The 21,944-nt window shown below is 35.2% G+C and overlaps 1 protein-coding gene across 2 annotated transcripts in view; it reads left to right on the forward strand.

Moving 5' to 3' along the window:
• Positions 1-20,708, forward strand: part of Ctdspl2 (CTD small phosphatase like 2) — a 52,947-nt gene extending 32,239 nt beyond the window's left edge. Inside the window, exons 9-13 of one of the 2 annotated variants that reach the window (XM_034494578.2) lie at positions 9,021-9,083; positions 9,187-9,266; positions 12,025-12,151; positions 13,752-13,847; positions 15,938-20,708. In XM_034494578.2, the coding sequence (XP_034350469.1) occupies positions 9,021-9,083; positions 9,187-9,266; positions 12,025-12,151; positions 13,752-13,847; positions 15,938-16,003 (432 nt within the window). In that variant the 3' untranslated portion in view covers positions 16,004-20,708. The remainder of the gene's footprint in view (positions 1-9,020; positions 9,084-9,186; positions 9,267-12,024; positions 12,152-13,751; positions 13,848-15,937) is intronic. The other variant, XM_076929626.1, reaches the window with a different exon arrangement.
• The last annotated feature ends 1,236 nt before the right edge of the window (positions 20,709-21,944 follow it).

Raw genomic sequence — 21,944 nt, forward strand, 5'->3', positions numbered from 1 at the left:
GGGAAGCCATCTCGAGGGTTAATAAGGCTGTAGCATTTGCTATGTGAGTAATGACCAGGTCCCTGGTTTGTGTGTGCTCTTGGTGGGCAGGTATAAAGTGGTTATGTTTTTTTGTTGTTTTGTTTTGGTTTTTAGGTAGATTTCAGTTGTTGTCTTGCAGGAATTAGAAGATTTTAGAGTTAAATAGATGTTTCTTGGCTACTTTGCCAATACTTTATGTAGTCATGAGTTGTGAGGGTATTTTACTAGTGGTCTTCATTCTAATTTAATCTGGATGGGTATTATAATATCTGAATAGTATATTCGTCTCCTTTTAAAGTGATATTAGTCCTGATACATTATTAGGGGAAGAGGAAAAGATACATAAAATAATGGATTTTAGGAATTTCTTTGACTTGTTACTTGGTTTAAGGCTTTTTCTGAGTGAGCTATTAGACTGCTCATCTTTAACACACTTAAGGGACAGGTGTCTTAAGGCTGACACAAGTAATATAGAAGTAACTTAATGCTCTGTTTTCAATGCAGTAGCTTTGCCATTTATTCTTTGTAGTTGGTTATTATTCATTTATTTTGAATGACTTTGAAAACTGTTTTTAGACCTTTGAATTTCAAAAGGAAAGCTTATTTGAATTCTTAAGTTTCTCGATTTGAAATTTATCTTTTACTAATGGCTTCTGGATTGTTTTTGTGTAGTTTTGTTGTTGGATTTCGTTTGGGTTTTTTTGTTGTTTGTTTTGTTTTTTGAGTAGTGAAATGAAGTAGATTCATTTGGCTCCTTTCAGTATGAATATATTATATTGAAATTTTTCTTATTGCTTTTACCATTTCCGCTTTTTCTTTTTAAAAGTTGCTATTACTTGTGGACCTGGATAATTGTCTTTGTTTGAAAAAAGGCTTATAACAGTACATATTAACTAAGGCTTAAAAAACTATACAGTATATTATAGCTACTTTTACAGAATTCCAAAAACTTCTTTTTTGCGTATTTTGAGTTCCACTTTCTGAAAGTGAACAAAAAGTAACCCAGCTATCTAAATAGCAATGAACAGGAAGGTTGAGCTTTAGAAACTATAGAGATGATTACAGTGTTAGTATTATGGTTTATTTACTTTATGAAGGACATAATTAATTCCCTCAACTAAATTTTTAAAGATTATCCATAGTTAATATTGGGTAACTTCCCTTGAATTTGTGGTTTTGACATAGCTTTTTAAAAACGGAGAGGTCTTTGGTTTAAGACTCCCCCCAGTTTTTTCAGACCAGCAAGCTCCCTTTAAACAGGGAATGATGTCTTTTAAACTTTCAGTGGTGTTGTCTCCATCTACTGGCAAAGAAGAATATACACAAGGGTCTGGGATGAGCTAAGAAATTTTGGAGAAACCACATTATTAGGTAAGATGTAACTTACATATCTAACCACTGTAATGTAACATGGCTCACTTAAAGGTAGAAACCCATAAAATACTGTATATACTCTTATTTTAAAATAATTTGTTGAGGTGAATTTACATAGCACATCCATGGCACTTACCTATATGTTCCTATATGTTCTTAAATATATCTGTTCTATAGCATCCCATTCGTGTGTGTGTGTGTGTGTGTTTGTGTGTGTGTGTTTGTGTGTTTGTTTAAGAGTTAGCTTCTTGCTGTGAATCAAGATGAGATAAATATCCTCTTTGGAATTTATTTTTAGTTTGTGTTCAGCTTGAAAAATTCATTTATATCTAATTTCAATTCTACCTTTTATTTTTCTTTCACTTAAACAGTTTCAAGTTATAAATTACGTTAAACCTACATTAATAATTATATAAGTCAGGAGTTTTAGATTTTATGGCTATTGTCGCAACCACTTTTTCTGCTGTTCCAACCTGAAACGAACCATCCATGAAAAGGAGATGAGCAGAAGTGGTGGCCTACACCTGTAATCCAGCACTGCAGTCCCAGTACAGGGGAGGCTGTGGCAGGAAGATCATTGGTTTGAGGCCAGAGTGGGCTACATAGTGAAACCCTGTCTCAAAAAAATATTCAATAATATGGTTGTGTTACAATAATACCTAATATTTTAAAAAGTAAGTGGTAGGCTATAATTGGCTAACAGGCCCTAATTTGTTGACCTATGATCTAATAATTATGAGAGTATATACTGTAAATTTATAAAATTAAATTCTACGGGAAGTAATCCAATGTTTATTGGAATTCTTATTTTTATAATGAAAATTTGATAATGATCTGGTAATAGGCTTTCTTGAGATTGAGGGAATTTTCAGGTAGCTACTATACTTACAGATTTCCATACTTCATAATATGTACTCTTCTTATTTTGGTGAATAGAAACAAGTTTAGATAATACCACCCTTAGAATTTTCAGACAGATGAATTGTTCAAGTCTAAATTTAGTATTTACATGTTTATTCCTTATGGAGAAAGAACAAAAGATCCATCTCAAAGGTGACCAGTTACTCCTGATGCTAGATGAAGTAGACTTGTTTGTGTATATAAGAAATATGAAAGAACTGACTTGAACGTGAGGGTATTAGACTCACAAAAGGTACAGATTATTTGAACTGCTGTACTTTTAAATAAATACACATTTTTTCCTAAAAAAAATTGTTGCATAATGATTGAGAAAGGATTTGTTCATAAAATGGTACAGATGCATTTAATTTGGAAAAACAGGTGCATGATCACTCCCAATGCACGTTTAAACTTGAGTTAGTTTAATATTGACACATTGTCAGGAAATCCATCTCATGGTGTTACTCAGTTAAGAGGTCTCCACTGTATTTAGTTTCTGTTCCTGCAGATCCACCAATTCAAGACTCTAGGTCATCTCACTCCCTCTTCCATCCAGAAGATGACTGCTATCCACAAGCAGAACTGAATCAAAAGACATTTTTCACTTAGCTCTTGAGCTGAAACACCTCCTCAATGACCTTCCTCTGTCTCCATCAAGAACTGGAGCTCAGTTTTTTGAAGATGTAATAGAGCTACTCAGCCCAAATGTGGCTGATTGAAGACAAAGAAGATACCTCATATGTCTCACCACAGTGCATCAAACGCAACTGTGTTGTCCATCTCCTCATTCTGTACAGTAAGGCAGGGGCATCTGATTTTTTGACCGTATTCACCATTAAGACTTTAGCCAGTGAGTGGCTTTCTGAGGATCAGTAAAATCAACAAACTTTGGGTCAGCTGTCCAGAAATCAGACTATGGTAAGCACTCAAGGAGCTAGGATGCTGTAGGGAGCTTCTTGTAAAGGATGCTTTCTTTTATTGGTAGAGGTTGCTTTTATGGGGAAAGTTGGGGGGAAGAGGCTAGTGGAGAACCCAATGGTTAGCAAAGTTCAGCCTCTTCTTACTTTGTTTTTTTGAAAATCATGTAGCTCAGGATATTTTTCACACCACAAAGAGAGAATTAGAAGTGTTATGGCTTCTAACTCTTCCTAGAAAAAAAACAACTTTACTTTTGCTACATGAAGAGAAAAAAATATGTATAAGTGAAAATTTCTATTGTAAATGCTAGACTACATTTTCTCTTTTATAAATTGTGACTTTATAATTAAAGAATTATTTTGTTGCTGAGTTTTATAAACTTAATTTTGTTGTCTATAAGTGTATGTTTGTACATAATTATGCCTTGATTATAGTATTTGGGGTTATGAATATTTAATACTGATGTCACTTTTAACTAGGAGAGAACAGTATTTGGATAGTAACTTACTTTACAAAGTGTTAAAAACAATACATCAAAATAATTTTAAACTTTCCCATATTTCTCAGTAAGTAATCATTGGCACTATGTTTTCATTATAATTATTAGTATTTAGATTTAAAAATGATATAAATTAAACCTATAATTCTCTCCTTATCAAAAATTAGAAAATATATTTCATTGGGAATTCTTGAAGTATTGCATTCAAGTTAGGAATAGTTCATTGAAAAAAAAAAACTACAGGTAATACATGCCTGTTCTCTTCTGAAGCTCAGAAGGCTGGAACAGAGAGTGAGTTTGAGGCTTACTTGGGCTTTATAATAGTGGGGAGGGATAGATGGACTGACTGTACACAGAAAGTTCTTATTTAGCAGCTGACAGCTGAGAGTTGATTACAATGTTCACTAAATTAAAGGGTCCACTAACTTTAGATTTTTTTTTAAGTGATTTTATTTAACTCTATGTAGTTTTGATATAAGGTCTCACTGTGTAGCCCAAGCTGGCCTACAGCTCATAATCCTTCAACTTCTTGATTGCTTGCTAGAATGATTTGTTATTGTTGATGTTATTATTACTACTGCTGCTGCTGCTACTGGAGACAGTCTCACTGTGAAGCCCTGACTGGTCTAGAATGGTCTACCCTTGTAGATTAGGGTAGTCTTAATAACACAGATATCCACCTGCCTCTGCCTCTGGAATGCTGGGATTACCATTCTGGTGTATGCTAGAGTGTTTTTTTTAAAGGCAAAATTTTAAAACATGGCTACTTTCTTTTAGATCTTCAAGTTTCTCTTAATATGTCATTAAAAGTTTTATTTATGCATTTATATACTTTTATGTACAAATAAATGGCCATTTTCCGTAATGAACATTATGCTTCATTGACAACTTAATCATGTACATGAATACATTAAATTTCAGTTTATCCTATTTGAACTCTAAATCCCTTTTCAGATTGAGTTCTATTTCCATAGTTAAGGAACAACTGATTCTGTTGTTTGAGTCCTTCCCTCTTCATCCCTAGGTTTACTCCTCCTATAAACACTCTGTCTACATTTTACTGGAGCTAGGGGAAGCAAATGATGACAGAGGCTATAAGGTGGAGGCCTCCATGTCTCCTACTAGAGTAGGTTTCCGTCTTTGGAGAAGATTTAGCCTTTGCTTCTGTGTTTGATACTAATGCTAAGAGAATATCAGTGGAATCAATACTATTTCTCTTTTAAGAGACTGGGTTCTCTTAAAAGAGCTGTAAGTTCTCTTTAGAATTGTGACTGCTCAGTTCTGCCCCATATGATAATACTGTGACTGGTTACTTTTAAATAAAGAGGTAGGTAATAATAGTTAACAGCTTTATCACTTCAAATGTGGTTGCCACAATACCAAATGCTTGATATGTATTATCTACCCTTCATAACATTGGGATCCATTTATAGATGAGGAAACTAAGGTATGCCCAAAGGTTAGAAATGGGCAGGGCCACTTTGCATGCCTGTGTATCTGTTAGTTGGAGAATGATGACAGCATTTAATTCCTCAAAAACTTCAGCGTCATTTGTTTTCTGCTTACAGCTATCCAAGTGTTGAGATCACACGTATTGAAATGACATGCGCCACTGCACTTGTCTTGGGTTATTAAATAAATAGTGTTCACTAATTATCTTTTTTTAAAAATACAGTTCCATTATGTAGCTCAGACTGCTATTAAAGTCAATGAAACCCTCTGCTTCTGCCTCTGGAGTAGTGGGGTTAAAGGCCTGTATCTCTAATGAGCTCTGTTAAATGTGTGTTCCTTTTAGAGATGTCAGTGGAACCCAGGGCCCTGTCTAGGCCGAGCACATATGTAAACCTTATTCTACCTTATAAATTTACTATTTATAAAAAAATTTATAAATACTATTATCAATAAGCTCAAAGGATGTTCTAAAAATAAGTACTGAAGATCTTTTTCAAGACAGAGTTTCTTTGTGTAGCCCTGGTTGTCTTAGAACTTGCTCTGTAAACCAGGTTGGCCTCAAATTCAGAGATCAGCCTGCCTCTGCCTCCCGAGTGCTGTAATTAAAGGTGTGTGCCACCATGGCCAGTGAAAGTTTTTTTTTTTTTTTTTAAAATACTGGTATTATACTGTCTGGGCTTAAAAATCATGTAAAATATTTCTTTTATGAAGACTGACTAGTAGAACCTGCTAATCTATAGGTAGGATTTTTCTTTGCTTCTTGGTCCTATTGTTAAGATAGATGAAGGTTTGATAAACAAACATAAATAAGGTAAATTTGAAGTTAGCCAGAGTTAACAATCAATTTATAAGTAGTTTTCTACGTAATTGACTTTTACTAAGAATGATTCTGTTCATATTTTTTTAGTACCATGTACATACAGTTAAGGAGTTTTCATCGATATGACACCAAACAAGATGTAGAAAATAATCTTTTTTTTGGTTTTTCGAGACAGGGTTTCTCTGTGTAGGCTTGGCTGTCCTGGAACTCACTCTGTAGACCAGGCTGGCCTCGAACTCAGAAATCCGCCTGCCTCTGCCTCCCAAGTGCTGGGATTAAAGACGTGTGCCACCACGCCCGGCGAAAATAAGCTATTATTAGTTGTCAAGTGCTGTTAATGTAGTGTACTATTTTCTTATGTAATTTTTCTATATAAAATTGAAATTTTAGTAAAACAAGTTTCTAATAGAGTCTAATGATTTGTTGTTGTTGTTGTTTTGTTGTTTTCTAGGTTTTCTTTGTGTAACCCTGGCTGTCCTGGAACTCACTGTGTAGACCAGGCTAGCCTTGAACTCATGAAGATCTGCCTGCCTCTGCCTCCCAAGTGCTGGGACTAAAAGCATACTCTCCCACCACTACCACACAATAGATTCTAATGTTACTAATTTTTAAAAATTGGGCATAATGTGGTATTCACAAATGCTCACTTTTGAGTGGTTGTCAGTCTTACAGATAGTAATCACTTAATACTTTCAGTGGGCATTATTTATTAACTTTGTTTTTGTTTTCAAAATACATTTGGTTTGTTGAACAGATTTAAACTAAGTCGCATTAATAGGTTTGCCAGAACATAGAGTGAGCTCATTCTTTCAGTCTTTGGGAGTTTGTACAGGTCTGGTTGGGCATGTTTGCTCACATTTGTAATGTCAGCATTGAGAAGGCCAATGCAGGAAGGATCACCCCAGTACCCAAGCTATCTTGGCCACATAGTAAGTTTTAGACTACTCTGGGCTGCACAGTAAGACCCTGTCTCAACAAAATAATACAAAAAGTTGTGAGTCTGAAGAAGGATACTTGTCAGAAAATGAGGAGTAGTTAAGGAGTTAAAGAGTTAGTATTTAGAGTAGAATCCTTTCTGAGACTAAGTTTGGAGAAGGAAAACTAAGTTTGGAGTTAATGGTTACTTGAGGAGTCAGGTTTGAAGCATTTAAAATGATGCATGTGTCTATCTTTGTGACCTAATACAATTAAATAACAAGAATTAAACTTTTAAATGTCAAGAACAAAACTTTTGAGGCCAACAAGATGGCTCCGAAGGAAAAGACTTGACATGAACCCTGACAACCTGGGTTTGATGCCTGGGTCCAAAAAAATGGATTTTTGAAAGTTGTCCTTTGACCAGTGACATGTACACATCACAAACACCAGCACATAGATCTAATAAACAAAAGAGACAGTATTATACATACTTTTATTTCCTTTAGAACAAAACTCAGACCTCGCTGACTCTCATACTTCTGTTCACATCTAATGACACAGTATTTTGGGCTTGGACCTCATCTCTTCTGTTTGCTTATGATTGTGCCTTTGTATCATGTGCTATAGCTCCCTATGTTTTTATTCAAGACCTGACCCTTAATTTTTTTCTAATATTTTTCTCCCATCAACCACTGTGTTATCTGTGTCTTCCAACCTTTCTGTGATGCCTTTCTGATAAAGTTGTGAGTCTGTTCTACAGATAGGAACCTTGATAGGCAGCTCTTCTTACTCTGTGCTCTCAGAGGACTAGAATGTACTCTAATGTCTTCAGTGCTACTTTTCATTCTGAAAGTGGCAGATTATAAGATGTATGTTACAGTTAAAGATAGTAATAGCATAACAACAAACATAGTAGGGTGTATAATTTAATTACAGGTTTAGTCTAATCTGGAAGTCATTGGAAACTGTCACTTTTCTTTGTTTTCTTTGTTGTGTGATTTTCTTGTTTTACCATAAAACATTCCCAGAACTGGCATTTTTGTCACGGGAACATTTATATGTAGATAACAGAATTGAAATTGAAAGCTAAGCCTGCATTAAATGTATACTCACCACAGGCTTATTACAACGTCACAATCTATTTAACTCATTGTAATGAATGTTTGCTTGCTTGTTTATGGTGTCTGAAATCAATACCCACCTTTCAGTGGAGTACAAAACTTTTTTATAAAATTTAGTGACCAAGTGAATATAGAGGACTGGAAAGTCTTTTTAAAAGTAGTTTTAGTGATTATTTATGGCTTACATTTGTGTGCTTTTTCTGACTATTGCAGTGTATTACAAGAGCAATAGTGTTAAGAAAGATGCTGGGTGGTGGCACACACCTTTAATCCCTAGACTCACATCTCTGAGCTTGAGGCCAGCCTGATCTACAGAGCAAGTTCTAGGATAGCCAGGACAACACAGAGAAACCTTGTCTCAACCCACGTATTTTTTTATATTTCCTAAGAAGTGGGCTTTGAGAACTCTTGTCTTTGTGTACTTATAATCTCAGTTGTTATCAAATACATCCTTCTATACTAAGGGGGTGGGGGCTGTATTTAAACTTACCAATCCAGATACCACCTTCTTGACTATTCCTTATCTTAATATAAAAACTAAATAGCAGTGTTTTTAAGAGGTGTTTGTTTTAAAGAAATTCTGAGTACTTATTGAGGAAGGTCATTGAGACAGGTCAGCTTAGAACTGGACACACAGCCTGCATAATGATTGGATGGATGCTACCTGGTTGGAAGATGGAGATGATTTGGTGGATCAAAATCTGTAACGAGGGAAATCTTTTATTTTTAGTTGAATTGCTTTTTGAAATTACATTCCAGAGAAGTACTGTTGTATTTGCTATTAAAAATAAAACAATAATTACTATCTCTCTAAAAGACTGTCTTAAGTGCTTTTGGTACATGAAATATATTTGTTTCGAGTGGCATTCAGTAAATATTTTTATTACTTTGAAATAGGAACTTTTAAATTATAATATATCCAAAATTAGAGCACAATATCTTAAGATGGTTTCTATTTTATGTTTATTTGCTGAAAAATGTCTTTGCATTTCTTCAGGTTTATGTGAGATTAAGACCATTCTTCAGGGAATTCCTGGAACGAATGTCTCAGATGTATGAGGTAAATTTGCTTAAACTATTTACCTGTATAGTTTATTTTATTCAATATAGTACCCATATTTAGATCATGTATAATTGATTACTTTTTTTCCCTGAATTTGTAGATCATTCTTTTTACTGCTTCTAAGAAGGTGTATGCAGACAAGTTACTGAACATACTAGACCCTAAAAAGCAACTGGTCAGGTAAATTTAATTAAGAAATAGTAGAAATGTCTGTCACTCATCTTTGCAATTACCCTGGTTCTATTTAATTTTAATGGCCATTTGCAGTTGGCTACTATCTAGAGATTTATGTGTTAAATGGTAAATGAATTTTTTTAAGTCCCACAACTCCTTAAGAGTTCCTAATTAAGTAATTTCAGACAGACATTCCTTAATAAAGGGTTCCAAAGTCAAATATTTATTTATTCACTGTTGTATCTATATTTCTTTGGGAATTCCTGGGAGGGGGATGAGACCAGGGTGGTGGTGGTGGAAGTTTTCACTGTGACCTTGTTTTACTTCCATGTCTCTGAGATAATGCTTGTTATACTGCCTTTGTAATGGCATAGAGAAGTAGAAGTATAATAGAAAAGACTTAAGAGCAGATTTACCTCCTCCCATGTAAAGAAAATGTTACATGCATCTAACTGGAAAGTAAAATTGGCTTAATCATTCAGGTTATTCTAATCTGGACTCTGTTCCTTGTGCATGCCATTAACCAGTGGATGGAGTGTGTTCCTGGTTAGCAGGGGTGCCTTAGGGGATTTTGAAAATCAATTCCATTATTTCTGTCACCTGAGAGAGAGTGCTTTGCTCTAAGGTTTTAGGAGTGAGGCCGAATGAGTGATCAAAAGTAGAGAAAGGGGATGTAAGAAGCTTGCAGCAGCTGTTACGCTGGACATTGATTCTTGAGTGTCTCCCATATTGTCTGAGTTATAAATCTTAAACCTAGTTTACTACTGTTATATTTTATTCCCAGGTATGGTGGCAGATCTCTGTGAGTTTTATGCCAGCTTGAGTTATACAATGAGATGCTGTCTGAACAAACAAACTCAACAACTTTTGAGTGGTTGCAAGTATATTAAAATGTTTTTCCCAGTGAGCACTTAGTTTTTTAAAACTTTGATCTTTTAAATTTTTAACTTAAAGATCAGATAGGCTACAGACATAAAGAAAAATGTATTTTCTATTTACCAAAGTCTACTGTAATAAATGATCACTGTACCTAACATTAATAAAAGTATATAAATTTAGATTTTGCTTTGAAAGACTATTCTAAAAGATTTCTGTTTACTATTTTTATTATTCTAGCGACAGTTGTAAGCAGAACAGTCCTGGTACTTTTGCAGCTTTCCTTTTTCTGGGGAATGAATAACCATGCTTTTACACTGTACTACAATAGCTAGATTTGTAAAAGTCTACACACTTGGAAAATTCCAATTTATTCTATCAAATTGGATTTTGAAAAACTTAAGGAAAACAAAACAAAAAAATGAACAGGTTGGAATTTGTTGAAGTGCTCTAGAGTCCAGGACAGCTAGGGGTACATAGAGAAACCCCATCTTGAAAAATCAAAAGTAGAAAAGGGGGAATGAATGAATCAATTATCTTAATGACTGGTGGCTGAGACTTCCTCTTTGTCATTGCAACTCAGGCTGGATTTTTAAATGAGTTTTGTGTGCTTCTTAAATGTTAAACTTGGACAGAGTGGTGGATAGAAAATACTTTTTTTCTCTCCTGTTTATCAAGATAGAGTTACTCTTTCTATCCCAGGCTGGCCTCAGATTTATAGGGATCCACCTGCCTCTGCCTCCTGAGTGCTGGGAATAAAGGTGTGTAGTACCAGACACAGCTGAAAATATTCCTTTATTGAAATTATAAAATAAATCAATTATCAGCAATATTTAGAGGATGATATGTTGGTTATACATGTGGATTGCATAATTACTATAGTATATATGACTTTACAGCTTTTAATAGCTTTTTTCTATTTAGTAAAATTGGTTATTAGTTTACATTTATAATACTTAAACCTGTTTTTTGTTGTTGTTGTTGGTTTGGTTTGGTTTGGTTTTTTGAGCCAAGGTTTCTCAGTGTAGCTCTGGCTGTTCTGGAACTCATTTTGTAGGCCAGGCTAGCCTCAAACTCAAGAGATCTGCCTGCCTCTGCCTTCTGAGTGCTGGGATTAAAGGAGTGTACCATCACTGTCTGATGTCAGTCACCATTCTTTTGAAAGCTCCTCTCTCTCTCTCTCTCTCTCTTTCTCTCTTTTTTCTCTCTTTTCTCCCTCCCTCTCTCCCTACACACACACACACACACACACACACTTTTATAAATGGGCATTTGAGGAAAGTTGAAATAATGGAATGCTTTGGTCTCAGCAGCAAGCATCCTTTCTCAAAAACTATAAGGAAAACTAAAAAATTATTTTAATTCCAGTACAAAAACATACCTTCTTATATTTTCTATTCTGGCATGTACAGGGATAGGGAGGCTGTGTGGTCTGCTGGTTAGAGCAAAGGACTGGGAGCCAGGAGGATCCTGGGTTCCAATACGGGGCTAACCACAGACTTACTGTGACCTTGGGCAAGTCACTTGTGCCTCAGTCAACCATCTGGAAAATTGGTTAAAAAGCAGGACCTCGCTGACAACCAAATGCTGCATCTGAGCTGAGCTTTCCTGGGTAATTAAATTACAAAAACAACTTAAGAGTTTTAATTCCCTTTTGTTATTTATGACATTATTATGTAAACCAACATTTTTTTTAAACCATTGTAATATTTGTTTGTTTTTTTAAGGCTTCAGTAATTGCTATGAAGTTTTATATTGAAACTAGCCCACAGCTTAGACCCAATATTTGCATTTCAATTTGCTTCCTGAAAGAAAAAAATATTTAGAAAGTTTATGGTATATGAATGTTTCAGTGAATGTTTTAAAATTTATTTTTATTTTTGTTTAGGCACCGGCTTTTTCGTGAACATTGTGTTTGTGTACAAGGAAACTATATAAAAGACTTAAATATCCTTGGAAGAGATCTTTCTAAAACTATAATAATTGACAACTCACCACAAGCCTTTGCCTATCAGGTAGGAAGAAGATTCCTATCAAAATTCAGTTGGATAAAATATAAAGAAGACAACTTCTGCCAAGAAGAATATGATAGAAAAAAATGGGATTTTTCTGTGTACTTAGTTATTTTTTAGGATTAGAAATGCCAAGTAGATAAGTACTTATGAAAAATATTTTCTACATGAAGTACAACATAAATTAAGAAAATTTTATGTAGTAAATATGAAGATAGAATTAGAGGATTGTACATCATATAATAGCATTTTGAAATTTTATGAAATTATAGTTACAAACATGTTTGAAAACTAAAATTAACAATATTCTGGTCTATTGATTTAATAATTTAATGTGTTTTCTTAGATGGTTTTAGCAAGATTTTTCTGTTTTGCTAATATTTTTTGTAGTCTTGCTCTACCAGCTGAGTCACTAAAGGACTCATACTAGTTATTGTTTGTTTTGTTTTTTGAGACAGATTCTCTATGTATCCCAGACCAGCCTCAAACTGGAGGTCAGCCTGCTTCTACCTCCTGAGAGTGCTGGGATAGACAACACCACTCCTGGCCAGATATTTCTTTGTTAAAACCAGTGCTTTTCCCACCTGGAATTTCTACTTTTACTTGTACTTGTGAGGTGATGGTGGAAAAATGGTAGGCTAAGGCTTAAGCTCAGGCACTTATGTCAGCCTCAGCAACAGAGCAAGACTCCTTAAAAGGATAGAACACCAACTACAGACTAGACTAGGTTCCTCCTCTTCTTATTCCTCTTCCTCCTCCTCTTCCTCTTTTTTTTTTTTTTTAAATTTATTTATTTATTTATTTTATGTATGTGAGCACATGGTTGCTGTCTTCAGACACACCAGAAATGGGCATTGGATCCCATTGCAGATGGTTGTGATCCACCATGTGGTTGCTCGGAATTGAACTCAGAACCTCTGGAAGAACAATCAGTACTCTTAACTCCTGAACCCCTGAATGGATGAAAATGTTTGCATTTTCTTTTCCCAAGAATAGGACAGTCCTTTGTGCATTTAACTTACGCTGATATCAAAAACATTTTCTGCATATAAACTGTTGAGTTCCTAAGCCCCAAACATCACTTCAGTCACATGGATGTTGTTGGATTATCTCCTTGTCTTCAGACTTCATAAAGTACTTTTCTTTAAAAAAAAAAAAAAAAAAAAGAACATCAACTATAGAATGAGACCCTGTTTAAAAAAAGAGAGAGAAACCGAACAAGAGTAGGAAGGGCTTGGTCTTTGTGTAAGAGTTTGCACACATAAGCTTTCTGATAGTGTTTAAGTTGGAAATATCTCTGTGGTCCACGGTGACTACCATTGTGCTAGTAACTTGCTTGAATGAATAGTGCAGAAATGCTTTAGTGGACCTTCTTTGTTGATTAATTTTGTATTTCCTGAGGAAGTAAGCCACACTGAACAATCAATTAGCTTCGTTTTATGCATTTAGCTCTCTCTTGTATTAGTGAACTGTCAATGAAACCTTAGTAGCATTTCTTTCCAGTTGAACTTTTACACCTATAGTTACTTAAGTCTGTTTCTTTAGTTTTCCAAAGCAGGCTAGTGTAGTTAAAGAGAACTTAATTATATATTTATTGTTTTAGCTTTCTAATGGAATCCCTATAGAAAGCTGGTTTATGGATAAAAATGACAATGAACTCCTAAAATTGATTCCATTTCTGGAGAAGCTTGTAGAACTGGTAAGTATATCATCTATTTGATTTTTTTGTTGTTGTTGTTATTGTTGTTAGTTGAACTATATTAAACAAATCTGTATGGGTTTTAAAAGTTAACTGAAAACCAACTTGGAAGACAGAGGCAGCAGACTCGTCAGATTGAGACCATCCTAGGTTATATGTGTCATGAGACCCTCCTTAAAAAAAGAACAACAGCAACAACAAATGGATTAACCTGTAGAAGATAGTGGCAGAGTGAAAAAGATTAAGATTATTTTTGTTTGTTTGTTTGGGTTTTTTGTTTGGTTTTGTTTTTTTGAGACAGGGTTTCTCTCTGTAGCCCTGGCTGTCCTAGAACTCACTCTGTAGACCAGGCTGGCCTCAAACTCAGAAATCTGCCTGCCTCTGCCTCTGCCTCCCAAGTGCTGGGATTAAAGGCGTGCGCCACCACTGCCTGGCTTTTCTCTCTCTCTCTCTCTCTCTCTCTCTCTCTTTTCTTTTCTTTTTTTTTTTTTTTTTAATAATTTTTATTTCACATGCATTGGTTGTTGTTCTGCATGTGTCATGTGAGAATGTTGGATCCCCTAGAACTAGAGTTTCAGACAGTTGTGATATGCCATGTGCTAGGAATTAAACCTGGATACTCTGGAAGAAGCAGAAGTTCTTAACCACTGAGCCAAGGTTAATAATATGCAGTAGTCTGTTCTTACATTCAAACAAAAGTTGTGAGTATTGTGGTACACATGGATCAGTTGATCCCAGCACTAAGGCAGTGGAGCCAAGAAGATGAGGAGTTAGATCATTCTAACCTCCATGGTGAGCTTGAGGTTAGCTTGGGACTAAATGAAACTTGTGCCTCAAAAAATGTTCTGTACAGTTTATTTCTCTTTGCATATGGAAAAGATAGAGTATCTACAAAGCACTTGCAGCCAGTCCTTTGTCATTAAGTGTACAAAAATAAGCAGTAGGAGTACCCACCCTGTGGAGATCTTGTGGGCAACATAAGAGCGAGCTTGGCCTTGCACTGTGAATCCAGATTCCAAAGGTGCAGATAGCTCTTTGGATCAGTTAGCCTGGAAGTCCAAATCTTTTAAAAATTTTTCCTTGCCAGGCCGTGAAAACACCTTTAATTCCAGCACTTGGGAAGGAGAAGCTGGCAAATCTCTGAGTTTGATGCTAGCCTTTGAGGGAAGAGGGGTTGAGGGAGGGAGGGGGGGAGCTTTAATTGCCAAGATTCTGCCTCAGGGCAGTGAGCTTCCAGTGAATGATGCAGCTAGTATTCAAAGGAAGTTTATTAGTGGCCCAACAAATGGATCAAAGTAATGGTCAAGATGGTGGTTTTTTTTTTTTTTGTTTGTTTTTTTTGTTTTTTTTTTTTTGTTTTGTTTTTTTTGTTTTTTTTTTTTTTCTTGTTTGAGGCTCTGTAGTCTTACTGGTCTGGAACTTGTTATGTGTATCAGGCCAGCCTCTAACTCTTAAGAGATCTGCCTGCCTCTGCCTCTTGAGTGGTACCACTTCCAATGGTCAAGATGTTTAAACTAAACATCTTCCTTCTTTAAGTGATGCATGAGGAAAATAATAAAGAAGCCAGGGAGATTGGATAGAGCAAGGACTCAGAAAAGGCTCCCCTTCTTCATGGATTTTATAAGAGAAATCCTTCCCTCGGAGGCTGGGGTGTTCAAAATCAGAGTAAATAATATCCTCTCCTGGGAGACAGCAGCAAATTTAGTAATTTGTAGCCTCACTCAAGGTCCTAAACCCTAGTTCTCACTGGCCACTGTTGTTTTCCATGAACAGTTTTGAATTGTATTAGAAATTATTTAAATGAGGCCTGTCAGACTTCACTGTCTCATAGGTTTTCTTTTGTTTACAGGAATTGTTTTTTTTTTTTTATCTGAGTCAATTAATTCTAGAAAATAGAATATAATAGCACAACTCTTAACTGTTTTTACAAAAAGAAAAATGTAAAGAAAAAACCTTGAGTCTAAATTTAATTTTGGGTTTACTAATGGAGAACAGCTAAGGTAAATAGTTGCACTGTGCTGTTTAAAGATTTTAAGACCATTGTGTAGAAATTATGTGGCTTTTCAAAAGTAATCTTTTTCCCCACACAGAATGAAGATGTTCGGCCTCACATCAGAGACAGATTTCGATTGCATGATTTGCTGCCCCCAGATTAAGTTCAGAGACTTATCAGATCACTGAAGGGGGGGAGAGAATGCAGGACCCTTTTGGACTAAGACAAAAACATTGCCATTACTGTTGAAATTTTGCATTTTTGTACCCCGTCTTGCTTTTCTTATCTTTGGTGCCCAAAAATAATCAAGGGTTACAGAAAGAGACTATCTTGGATTGAACACACACAGTGGGTAGGCTAAAACAGAAGCGTCTGTAGAATAGTACAACTCCAGTGAAACTTTTTATGTACAGGACATCTGCAGCTTATAAAGAATTCTGTTTCTGCCACCAGCAGTTTGACCTGTAGTTACACAGGATTTTATGATAATAACAGAGATGAAAGTGGACTTTCATTTTCTCTCTGTTTGGTGCTCTCAGTGGGTTTGTAGCCACTTTTCTGTTACTTTAATATTCTCATTTCAACAGGAATGGCCAGTAAAAGTTGTTTTATTTTTCCTGTTAAGGTTTATAACCTTTTTACATTTCTGACCTGTATTAGATTAGACTCTCATGATGCATTCCTTTTAGTTAAGGCGCTTCATAGTTTTCTGGAAATAGTCAATTTTTAGGTTTTTTTTTTAATTATACATTTGAATGGCCGTTTTCCTGCTTTGTCTGCCTGCATATTGTATATTTGTTTAAAAATATTCTCTACTTTTAGTCCATGTAAGTTTCATTTAAAAAAATGCATTTATATTTTGTTCTGTAATATTCTACTGTAGGTGAAATCTTCAAAAATCAAGAGACTGGGTAGTTAAGAATATATGGATGACTAATTCAAATGATTTGAACCATTGTGATGACATGTATTCCAGATGGTAATATCTTGCAATGGCACACATTTAATGGATAAAGGTATACCTCAGACTTCACTGTGCTCACTAACCTTTGAGGAGAACGAGTTCAGTCACCTGTTGGGCTTGATTCAGTTACTGCTGCCTTTGGGTTTTCTCCAGGAATGAAGTATTCAGCACAGTGATTCAGTATTTTTACTTTGCATGGGCTGGTAGTACCTCTGTTATGCTCCCGGTTACAATCAGTTTAAAACTCTGTGTAACAGTCTTGGTACCTAACAGTAGCTATGCATAATCCTGTGGCACAGTACACTCCCGGGCCACCAGTGCAGTTAATGTGCTCATAGTGGTTTTCTATGCTATATGAAAATAGTCGTCACGCCTTGGTTCTCTAATGCAGCTACCACAAGAGGTTGATATTTTTATAGTGGCGTGTAATCTCCTTTTCAGGAGGCTTTTTATGGAAGGTAGAATTTGTAAAAGTTAGTATGCTTTGCCTCTCAACTGCATTAACATGCCACAGGCTCAGACTGTTTTTGTGTAAAGGATGTCAAAGAACGGCACTTTTTCTAAAGAGAAGTTTGATATTTTGTATGCTTGTTAAGAAAGTACAGTATTGGAAATTAAAGGTGGACAACTGATAATTGAGGAGTATGTCAGTTAATTTTTTATGTATATTACCTGTTTACTTGTACAACTTATTGTACAAATTACATGCAGCTTCATTTTCAAATGAATCCTTAAAATAAGGAAATCTTTTTAGGAAAACATTTAATTTTTGTATTTTTGATTTTAAAGGCATGAGTTGTCAGTTTTCAGTGTATTAATGAAGATTTTAACTTTTCATCAGGTTGAGTGTTTTCTTACTATATTATCTGTTATGTATGTAGTTAGCATATTGTGTCACTGAACTGTTAAAAAATCTAGCATGTAGAGCAAGCCTGTTTGTGGAAAATCCTTATTCATTAAAAAAAATAATAATCATGGCAGATTTTCTGCAAAAAAAAAAAAAAGCAAAACCATTTGCAATTCAGATTTTTTTTATTTAAAAAAAGGTATTTTGCTTGCAGGAACAATACTACAGATTCATTTTAATGAGAATCTTTGAAATGTATTTATCTTTAGGGCACCTGGGCATCTTTATGCTGTTTGTCTTTTGTCTTTCTTGAAATAAAATGTACATATGTTACCTTTACATATGCTCTTTCTCAAAATCGTGAACCTAGTTAATACCTTCTTGCCCCCATCATTTTTATGCTTATACAGCAAACCCCAAAACCTGAACAAGATTGAATTTTTGACATACATAATTGTTGATAGCTTACTTAATCAGGAACTAAGTAAATACAGTCTCAAAGCCCTTCCCATAACTTAAAAGGGAAACATAAACACTTATACCATAGTGCCTGTGGGCACTTTAATAATTAAAATACAGGCCCATGCTAGGAGAGCTCCTATAAGTCAGCCAATAGGTGAGTCAACAACACACTTTTGTAGAGAAATACATTGTTAGAAAGTTTACATGGCCTGAGAGTTGAGACCAAATTAATACATTATTTTTTCCATTACTTTGAGTAATTTTAAAGTTGTTGATAACAAAGTTTAAGTAAATCATAAAGAAGTTAACCGGCTTCTTTTCATTTTAATAGATTATCTTTCAATCATAATCTTCTCTTTGTTGGTAGCTGTAAACCAACACTTCCTTTTAGTTAATCGGAGGTGTGTACTTTTTTAATTGAGATGTGCCCAGCCTGTCAGTGCACACAGCACACATGACTGTAGTAAATGCAGGGGCCATGGGTCCATGAGGCACACAGCAAGCTACCTGTGTACACATTTCAACTCTTAAGGACCTATTAAAATTGTGCTATTTCCAGTTATGAATGTTTGACTTTTAAGACATTCTTTTAAATATTTGTATCATTGTTAGAGAATATTTAATTGGTTGTATTTTTTAATCCCATGTAATATATGTAGTCCTGACCAGATTTACTACCATTTTTCTCTGGGTCCTAAAAGAGGTCGATGACAATTCGTAACCAGAAATTGCTTTATATTTGCTAGTATGTATATTTATTTATCCTATGGCTTTATTTGTTTCCCAAAATTGTTTTGGGACTTGTTAAAAGCATTGTGTAACTTCTATAAATGGCTATTTTCTTGTAACTGTCAGTGATATGAATGTGTACATTGTTTTTATATACATATATATATTTCTGGGGTAATTTTTTTTTTAGGGTTGACTTTTGTTTTTAAGTTACCTTTTGCCAATGACTTTCGGTTAGCTTTTCGTTCAGCCTTCTAACAGAGCTCATTTTTATTATGTTGTCAACTTGCCTGTAAGAGAGACTTCATCTCATCAGTGAAGAAGGCATTTCATTATTCCTACAAGTTGTACAGCAAGCACAGACTCTTCACAAGGATCACATCTCTTCCATGTGTGTCAGTCACTTAATGGACACTGAAGCCTTCACTCCTGTACTGATACGATGGTGTTATACACTACATCATTAGCTAGTTAAGGTTTTCTGACCTGACTTCTCTTCGTCTTCCTAGGTATTTATTTGTTACCTCTTTAAATCTTGTCTTGTATGTCTAAATTAACTTAGAATAGTTACCCACCGAATAACTATGCCAAGAACTAGGAAAGAATGTTTATTTTATTTCCCCTTATAGGGGAAGAGTGGACTGGGAACAAACATGTAAGGCCAAAGGGCCTTAGGTTATCATTCATTCACTTTCTTATTCCTCTCATGGGCTGTATTTGACTAAAGGTTTGGTGTTTTTTGTTTGTTTTTCAGTGCTAATGTATTTGATTATGCCATTGCTTTTCATGTCTTCCCTTAAGCTGAAAACCTGCTAGGAGTTTGCATAAAATACCTTAAAGTTCTCAGAATAAGAACCACAAAACTCAGTACCTTATATTTAAATGCTACTTAAATTATTAAAATCCAAGTCACATTATTAGGATACGTTTTCATATTCATATTTCTGTTATCTTGAGTTGAAATTCCATTGTAAGTCAATTTAGTCTTTTAAAAATTGATTTAAGAGCAAGTTTATTCTAGCATATGGTTTTAATATTAGTATTTTAAGATATATAGTGACTACCAAACCTACTTGCTTGCGAATCAGAATTTCACTGAGGAGCTTTTAAATTATACAGCATTCTGAAGCCTGGGAAGCCACCTCGTATCTAGAGCAGGCTTTGAGAGTTCTGTATTTTAAAAGCTCTCCTAGTGATTTACATAATTTTGGTATATCCTGTTTTAAATAATGTGGTTTGAGAATAGCTTACAAAATTTGACCAGCCGTATCTGCATCTCTCTCTGTCTCTCTCTCTGTGTCTATCTTTGTCTCTGTTTCTGTCTCTCTCTGGTAGGCTTTTTTTTTTTTTTTTTTAAGTGCTGGGACCATATTTCACAGAACGTATTCAAGATGCGTGGAGGAATAATGAAGATTGAGGCTACTGCTCATTGCCATTTTTGTCATTCATACTTTTAAGAGTTTGCATTTATAGAACTCTGAATAGCTGATCATTTACATAGCTGAAGGACATGTCCCTGAATGAGACCATTATATATATTAACTAAAATATTTCACTATTTTTTTATTTTATAAATCTTTGTAGAAATAAGCAATGAAATGCTACTTTCATCTTTTGAAATGGGATTTTTCAAGGTAGTGTCCTTTTGGCATTAAGGTAGGGGGGAGTTAATATTCTCTCTACTTATTTCCACATGAATCAATATGAAGTCGTGGACATTTAAAAATCTCAATTTAATTTCTACTTATTTACTATGCAGTATAGCCGTGAACAAGTAATGTAGATTTAGTTTTCTCATCTTCAAATGCCCTGATCACCCTACCTCACAGGGTTGTTGTGGGGATAAATAAAACTTTTATGGAAGTACTTTTTTTGATGATATTTTGTCAGCCTCCCGAAACAATGGAATTTTGAGCATTCTTCCCTTTTGTTTTACAAGTATGAAGGTTTTCACATCCTTTACTTTTTGACCTTAGAACATGCCTGTAAGAACCACAGAGTGAGTCAGATCTGGAAAGACCAATACAGAAACAATGTCAGGGCCGTAAACCAAGAACAGACACAGTGCAGTGCCCTGGCACTCTTGTATAACCACGATTGTCATAAATACAAAACTTATATGTGAGGCCAGTCTATGAAATAACTGTTAGCAAAGGAATATGGAACCACCTCTGTCGGGCTAAAGTTAACATCTAGTTTTGAAACTAGAAGGAAACTGCATCTTCCAGATCAACTCATATCCAGATAAAAGTCACAGCTGGGAGTAGAATGCAGGTCTGTTAGCCCAGTGTGACCTTAGCAATTACTGTGAACCAAGAAGAAATACAACATCTGAAGTCAACCCAGAAATGCTTGGTGAGAACTCTCCATGTACAAGTTGACTGAAGTCATGATTTGAATTTACTTTCTGAATCTCAGATTTTATTTGTAAAATAGGCACACTAGTATCTACCTTTGAGCAATCCTAAGATGAACACATAAACCACAAAGCAGTCAACAGCAGGACAGGGTCGTAGTTGCTGAGAAAGTGTTTGATAGGAGTATGTTTAGTTAGGAAATGGGGGAAGATGTTGAAGGGGCTGGAGATACATTACGGTCTGGGTGCCTAGCATTTGTGAAACCCAGGGTTCAAACCTCAGCATTGCAAAGTACTGACTAGTTAATAGTTGTGAACAGAGTAGGTTATACAAAGGACTTGTCACACCAGAAGCCTTCTTTAAAAAAAAAAAAAAAGTCAGTACTCAGAGCTTTCAGTAACAACCATATAAACTGATATTTAACAATACCTGTTTAAGATTATCCTTCCTCAAGACATCACTTTTAAAATACTATGAGAAAAGCTGAGGATGTAGTTCATTGGGTAGAGTGCTTACCTTGCAAGCACAAAGACCTGGTTTGGTCTCTGGCTTGGAATGAAACCATCATGGTGGCAAACACTTGTGATCCTGGGTGGAGGCAGGATCAGACATTCAGGGTCATTCTTGACTGTAACAGGCATGAAGACACTCAGATTCTGTCTCAAAATACTAATGCTGTAGATGTTGATTACTATCAGTTGTCTGCTTGTTTGGTGTATAAGGGCATGAGTTCTAGCCCTGGTAC

This window comes from Arvicanthis niloticus, chromosome 2 (assembly GCF_011762505.2).
Source record: "Arvicanthis niloticus isolate mArvNil1 chromosome 2, mArvNil1.pat.X, whole genome shotgun sequence".
NCBI classification, from domain to species: Eukaryota; Metazoa; Chordata; class Mammalia; order Rodentia; family Muridae; genus Arvicanthis; species Arvicanthis niloticus.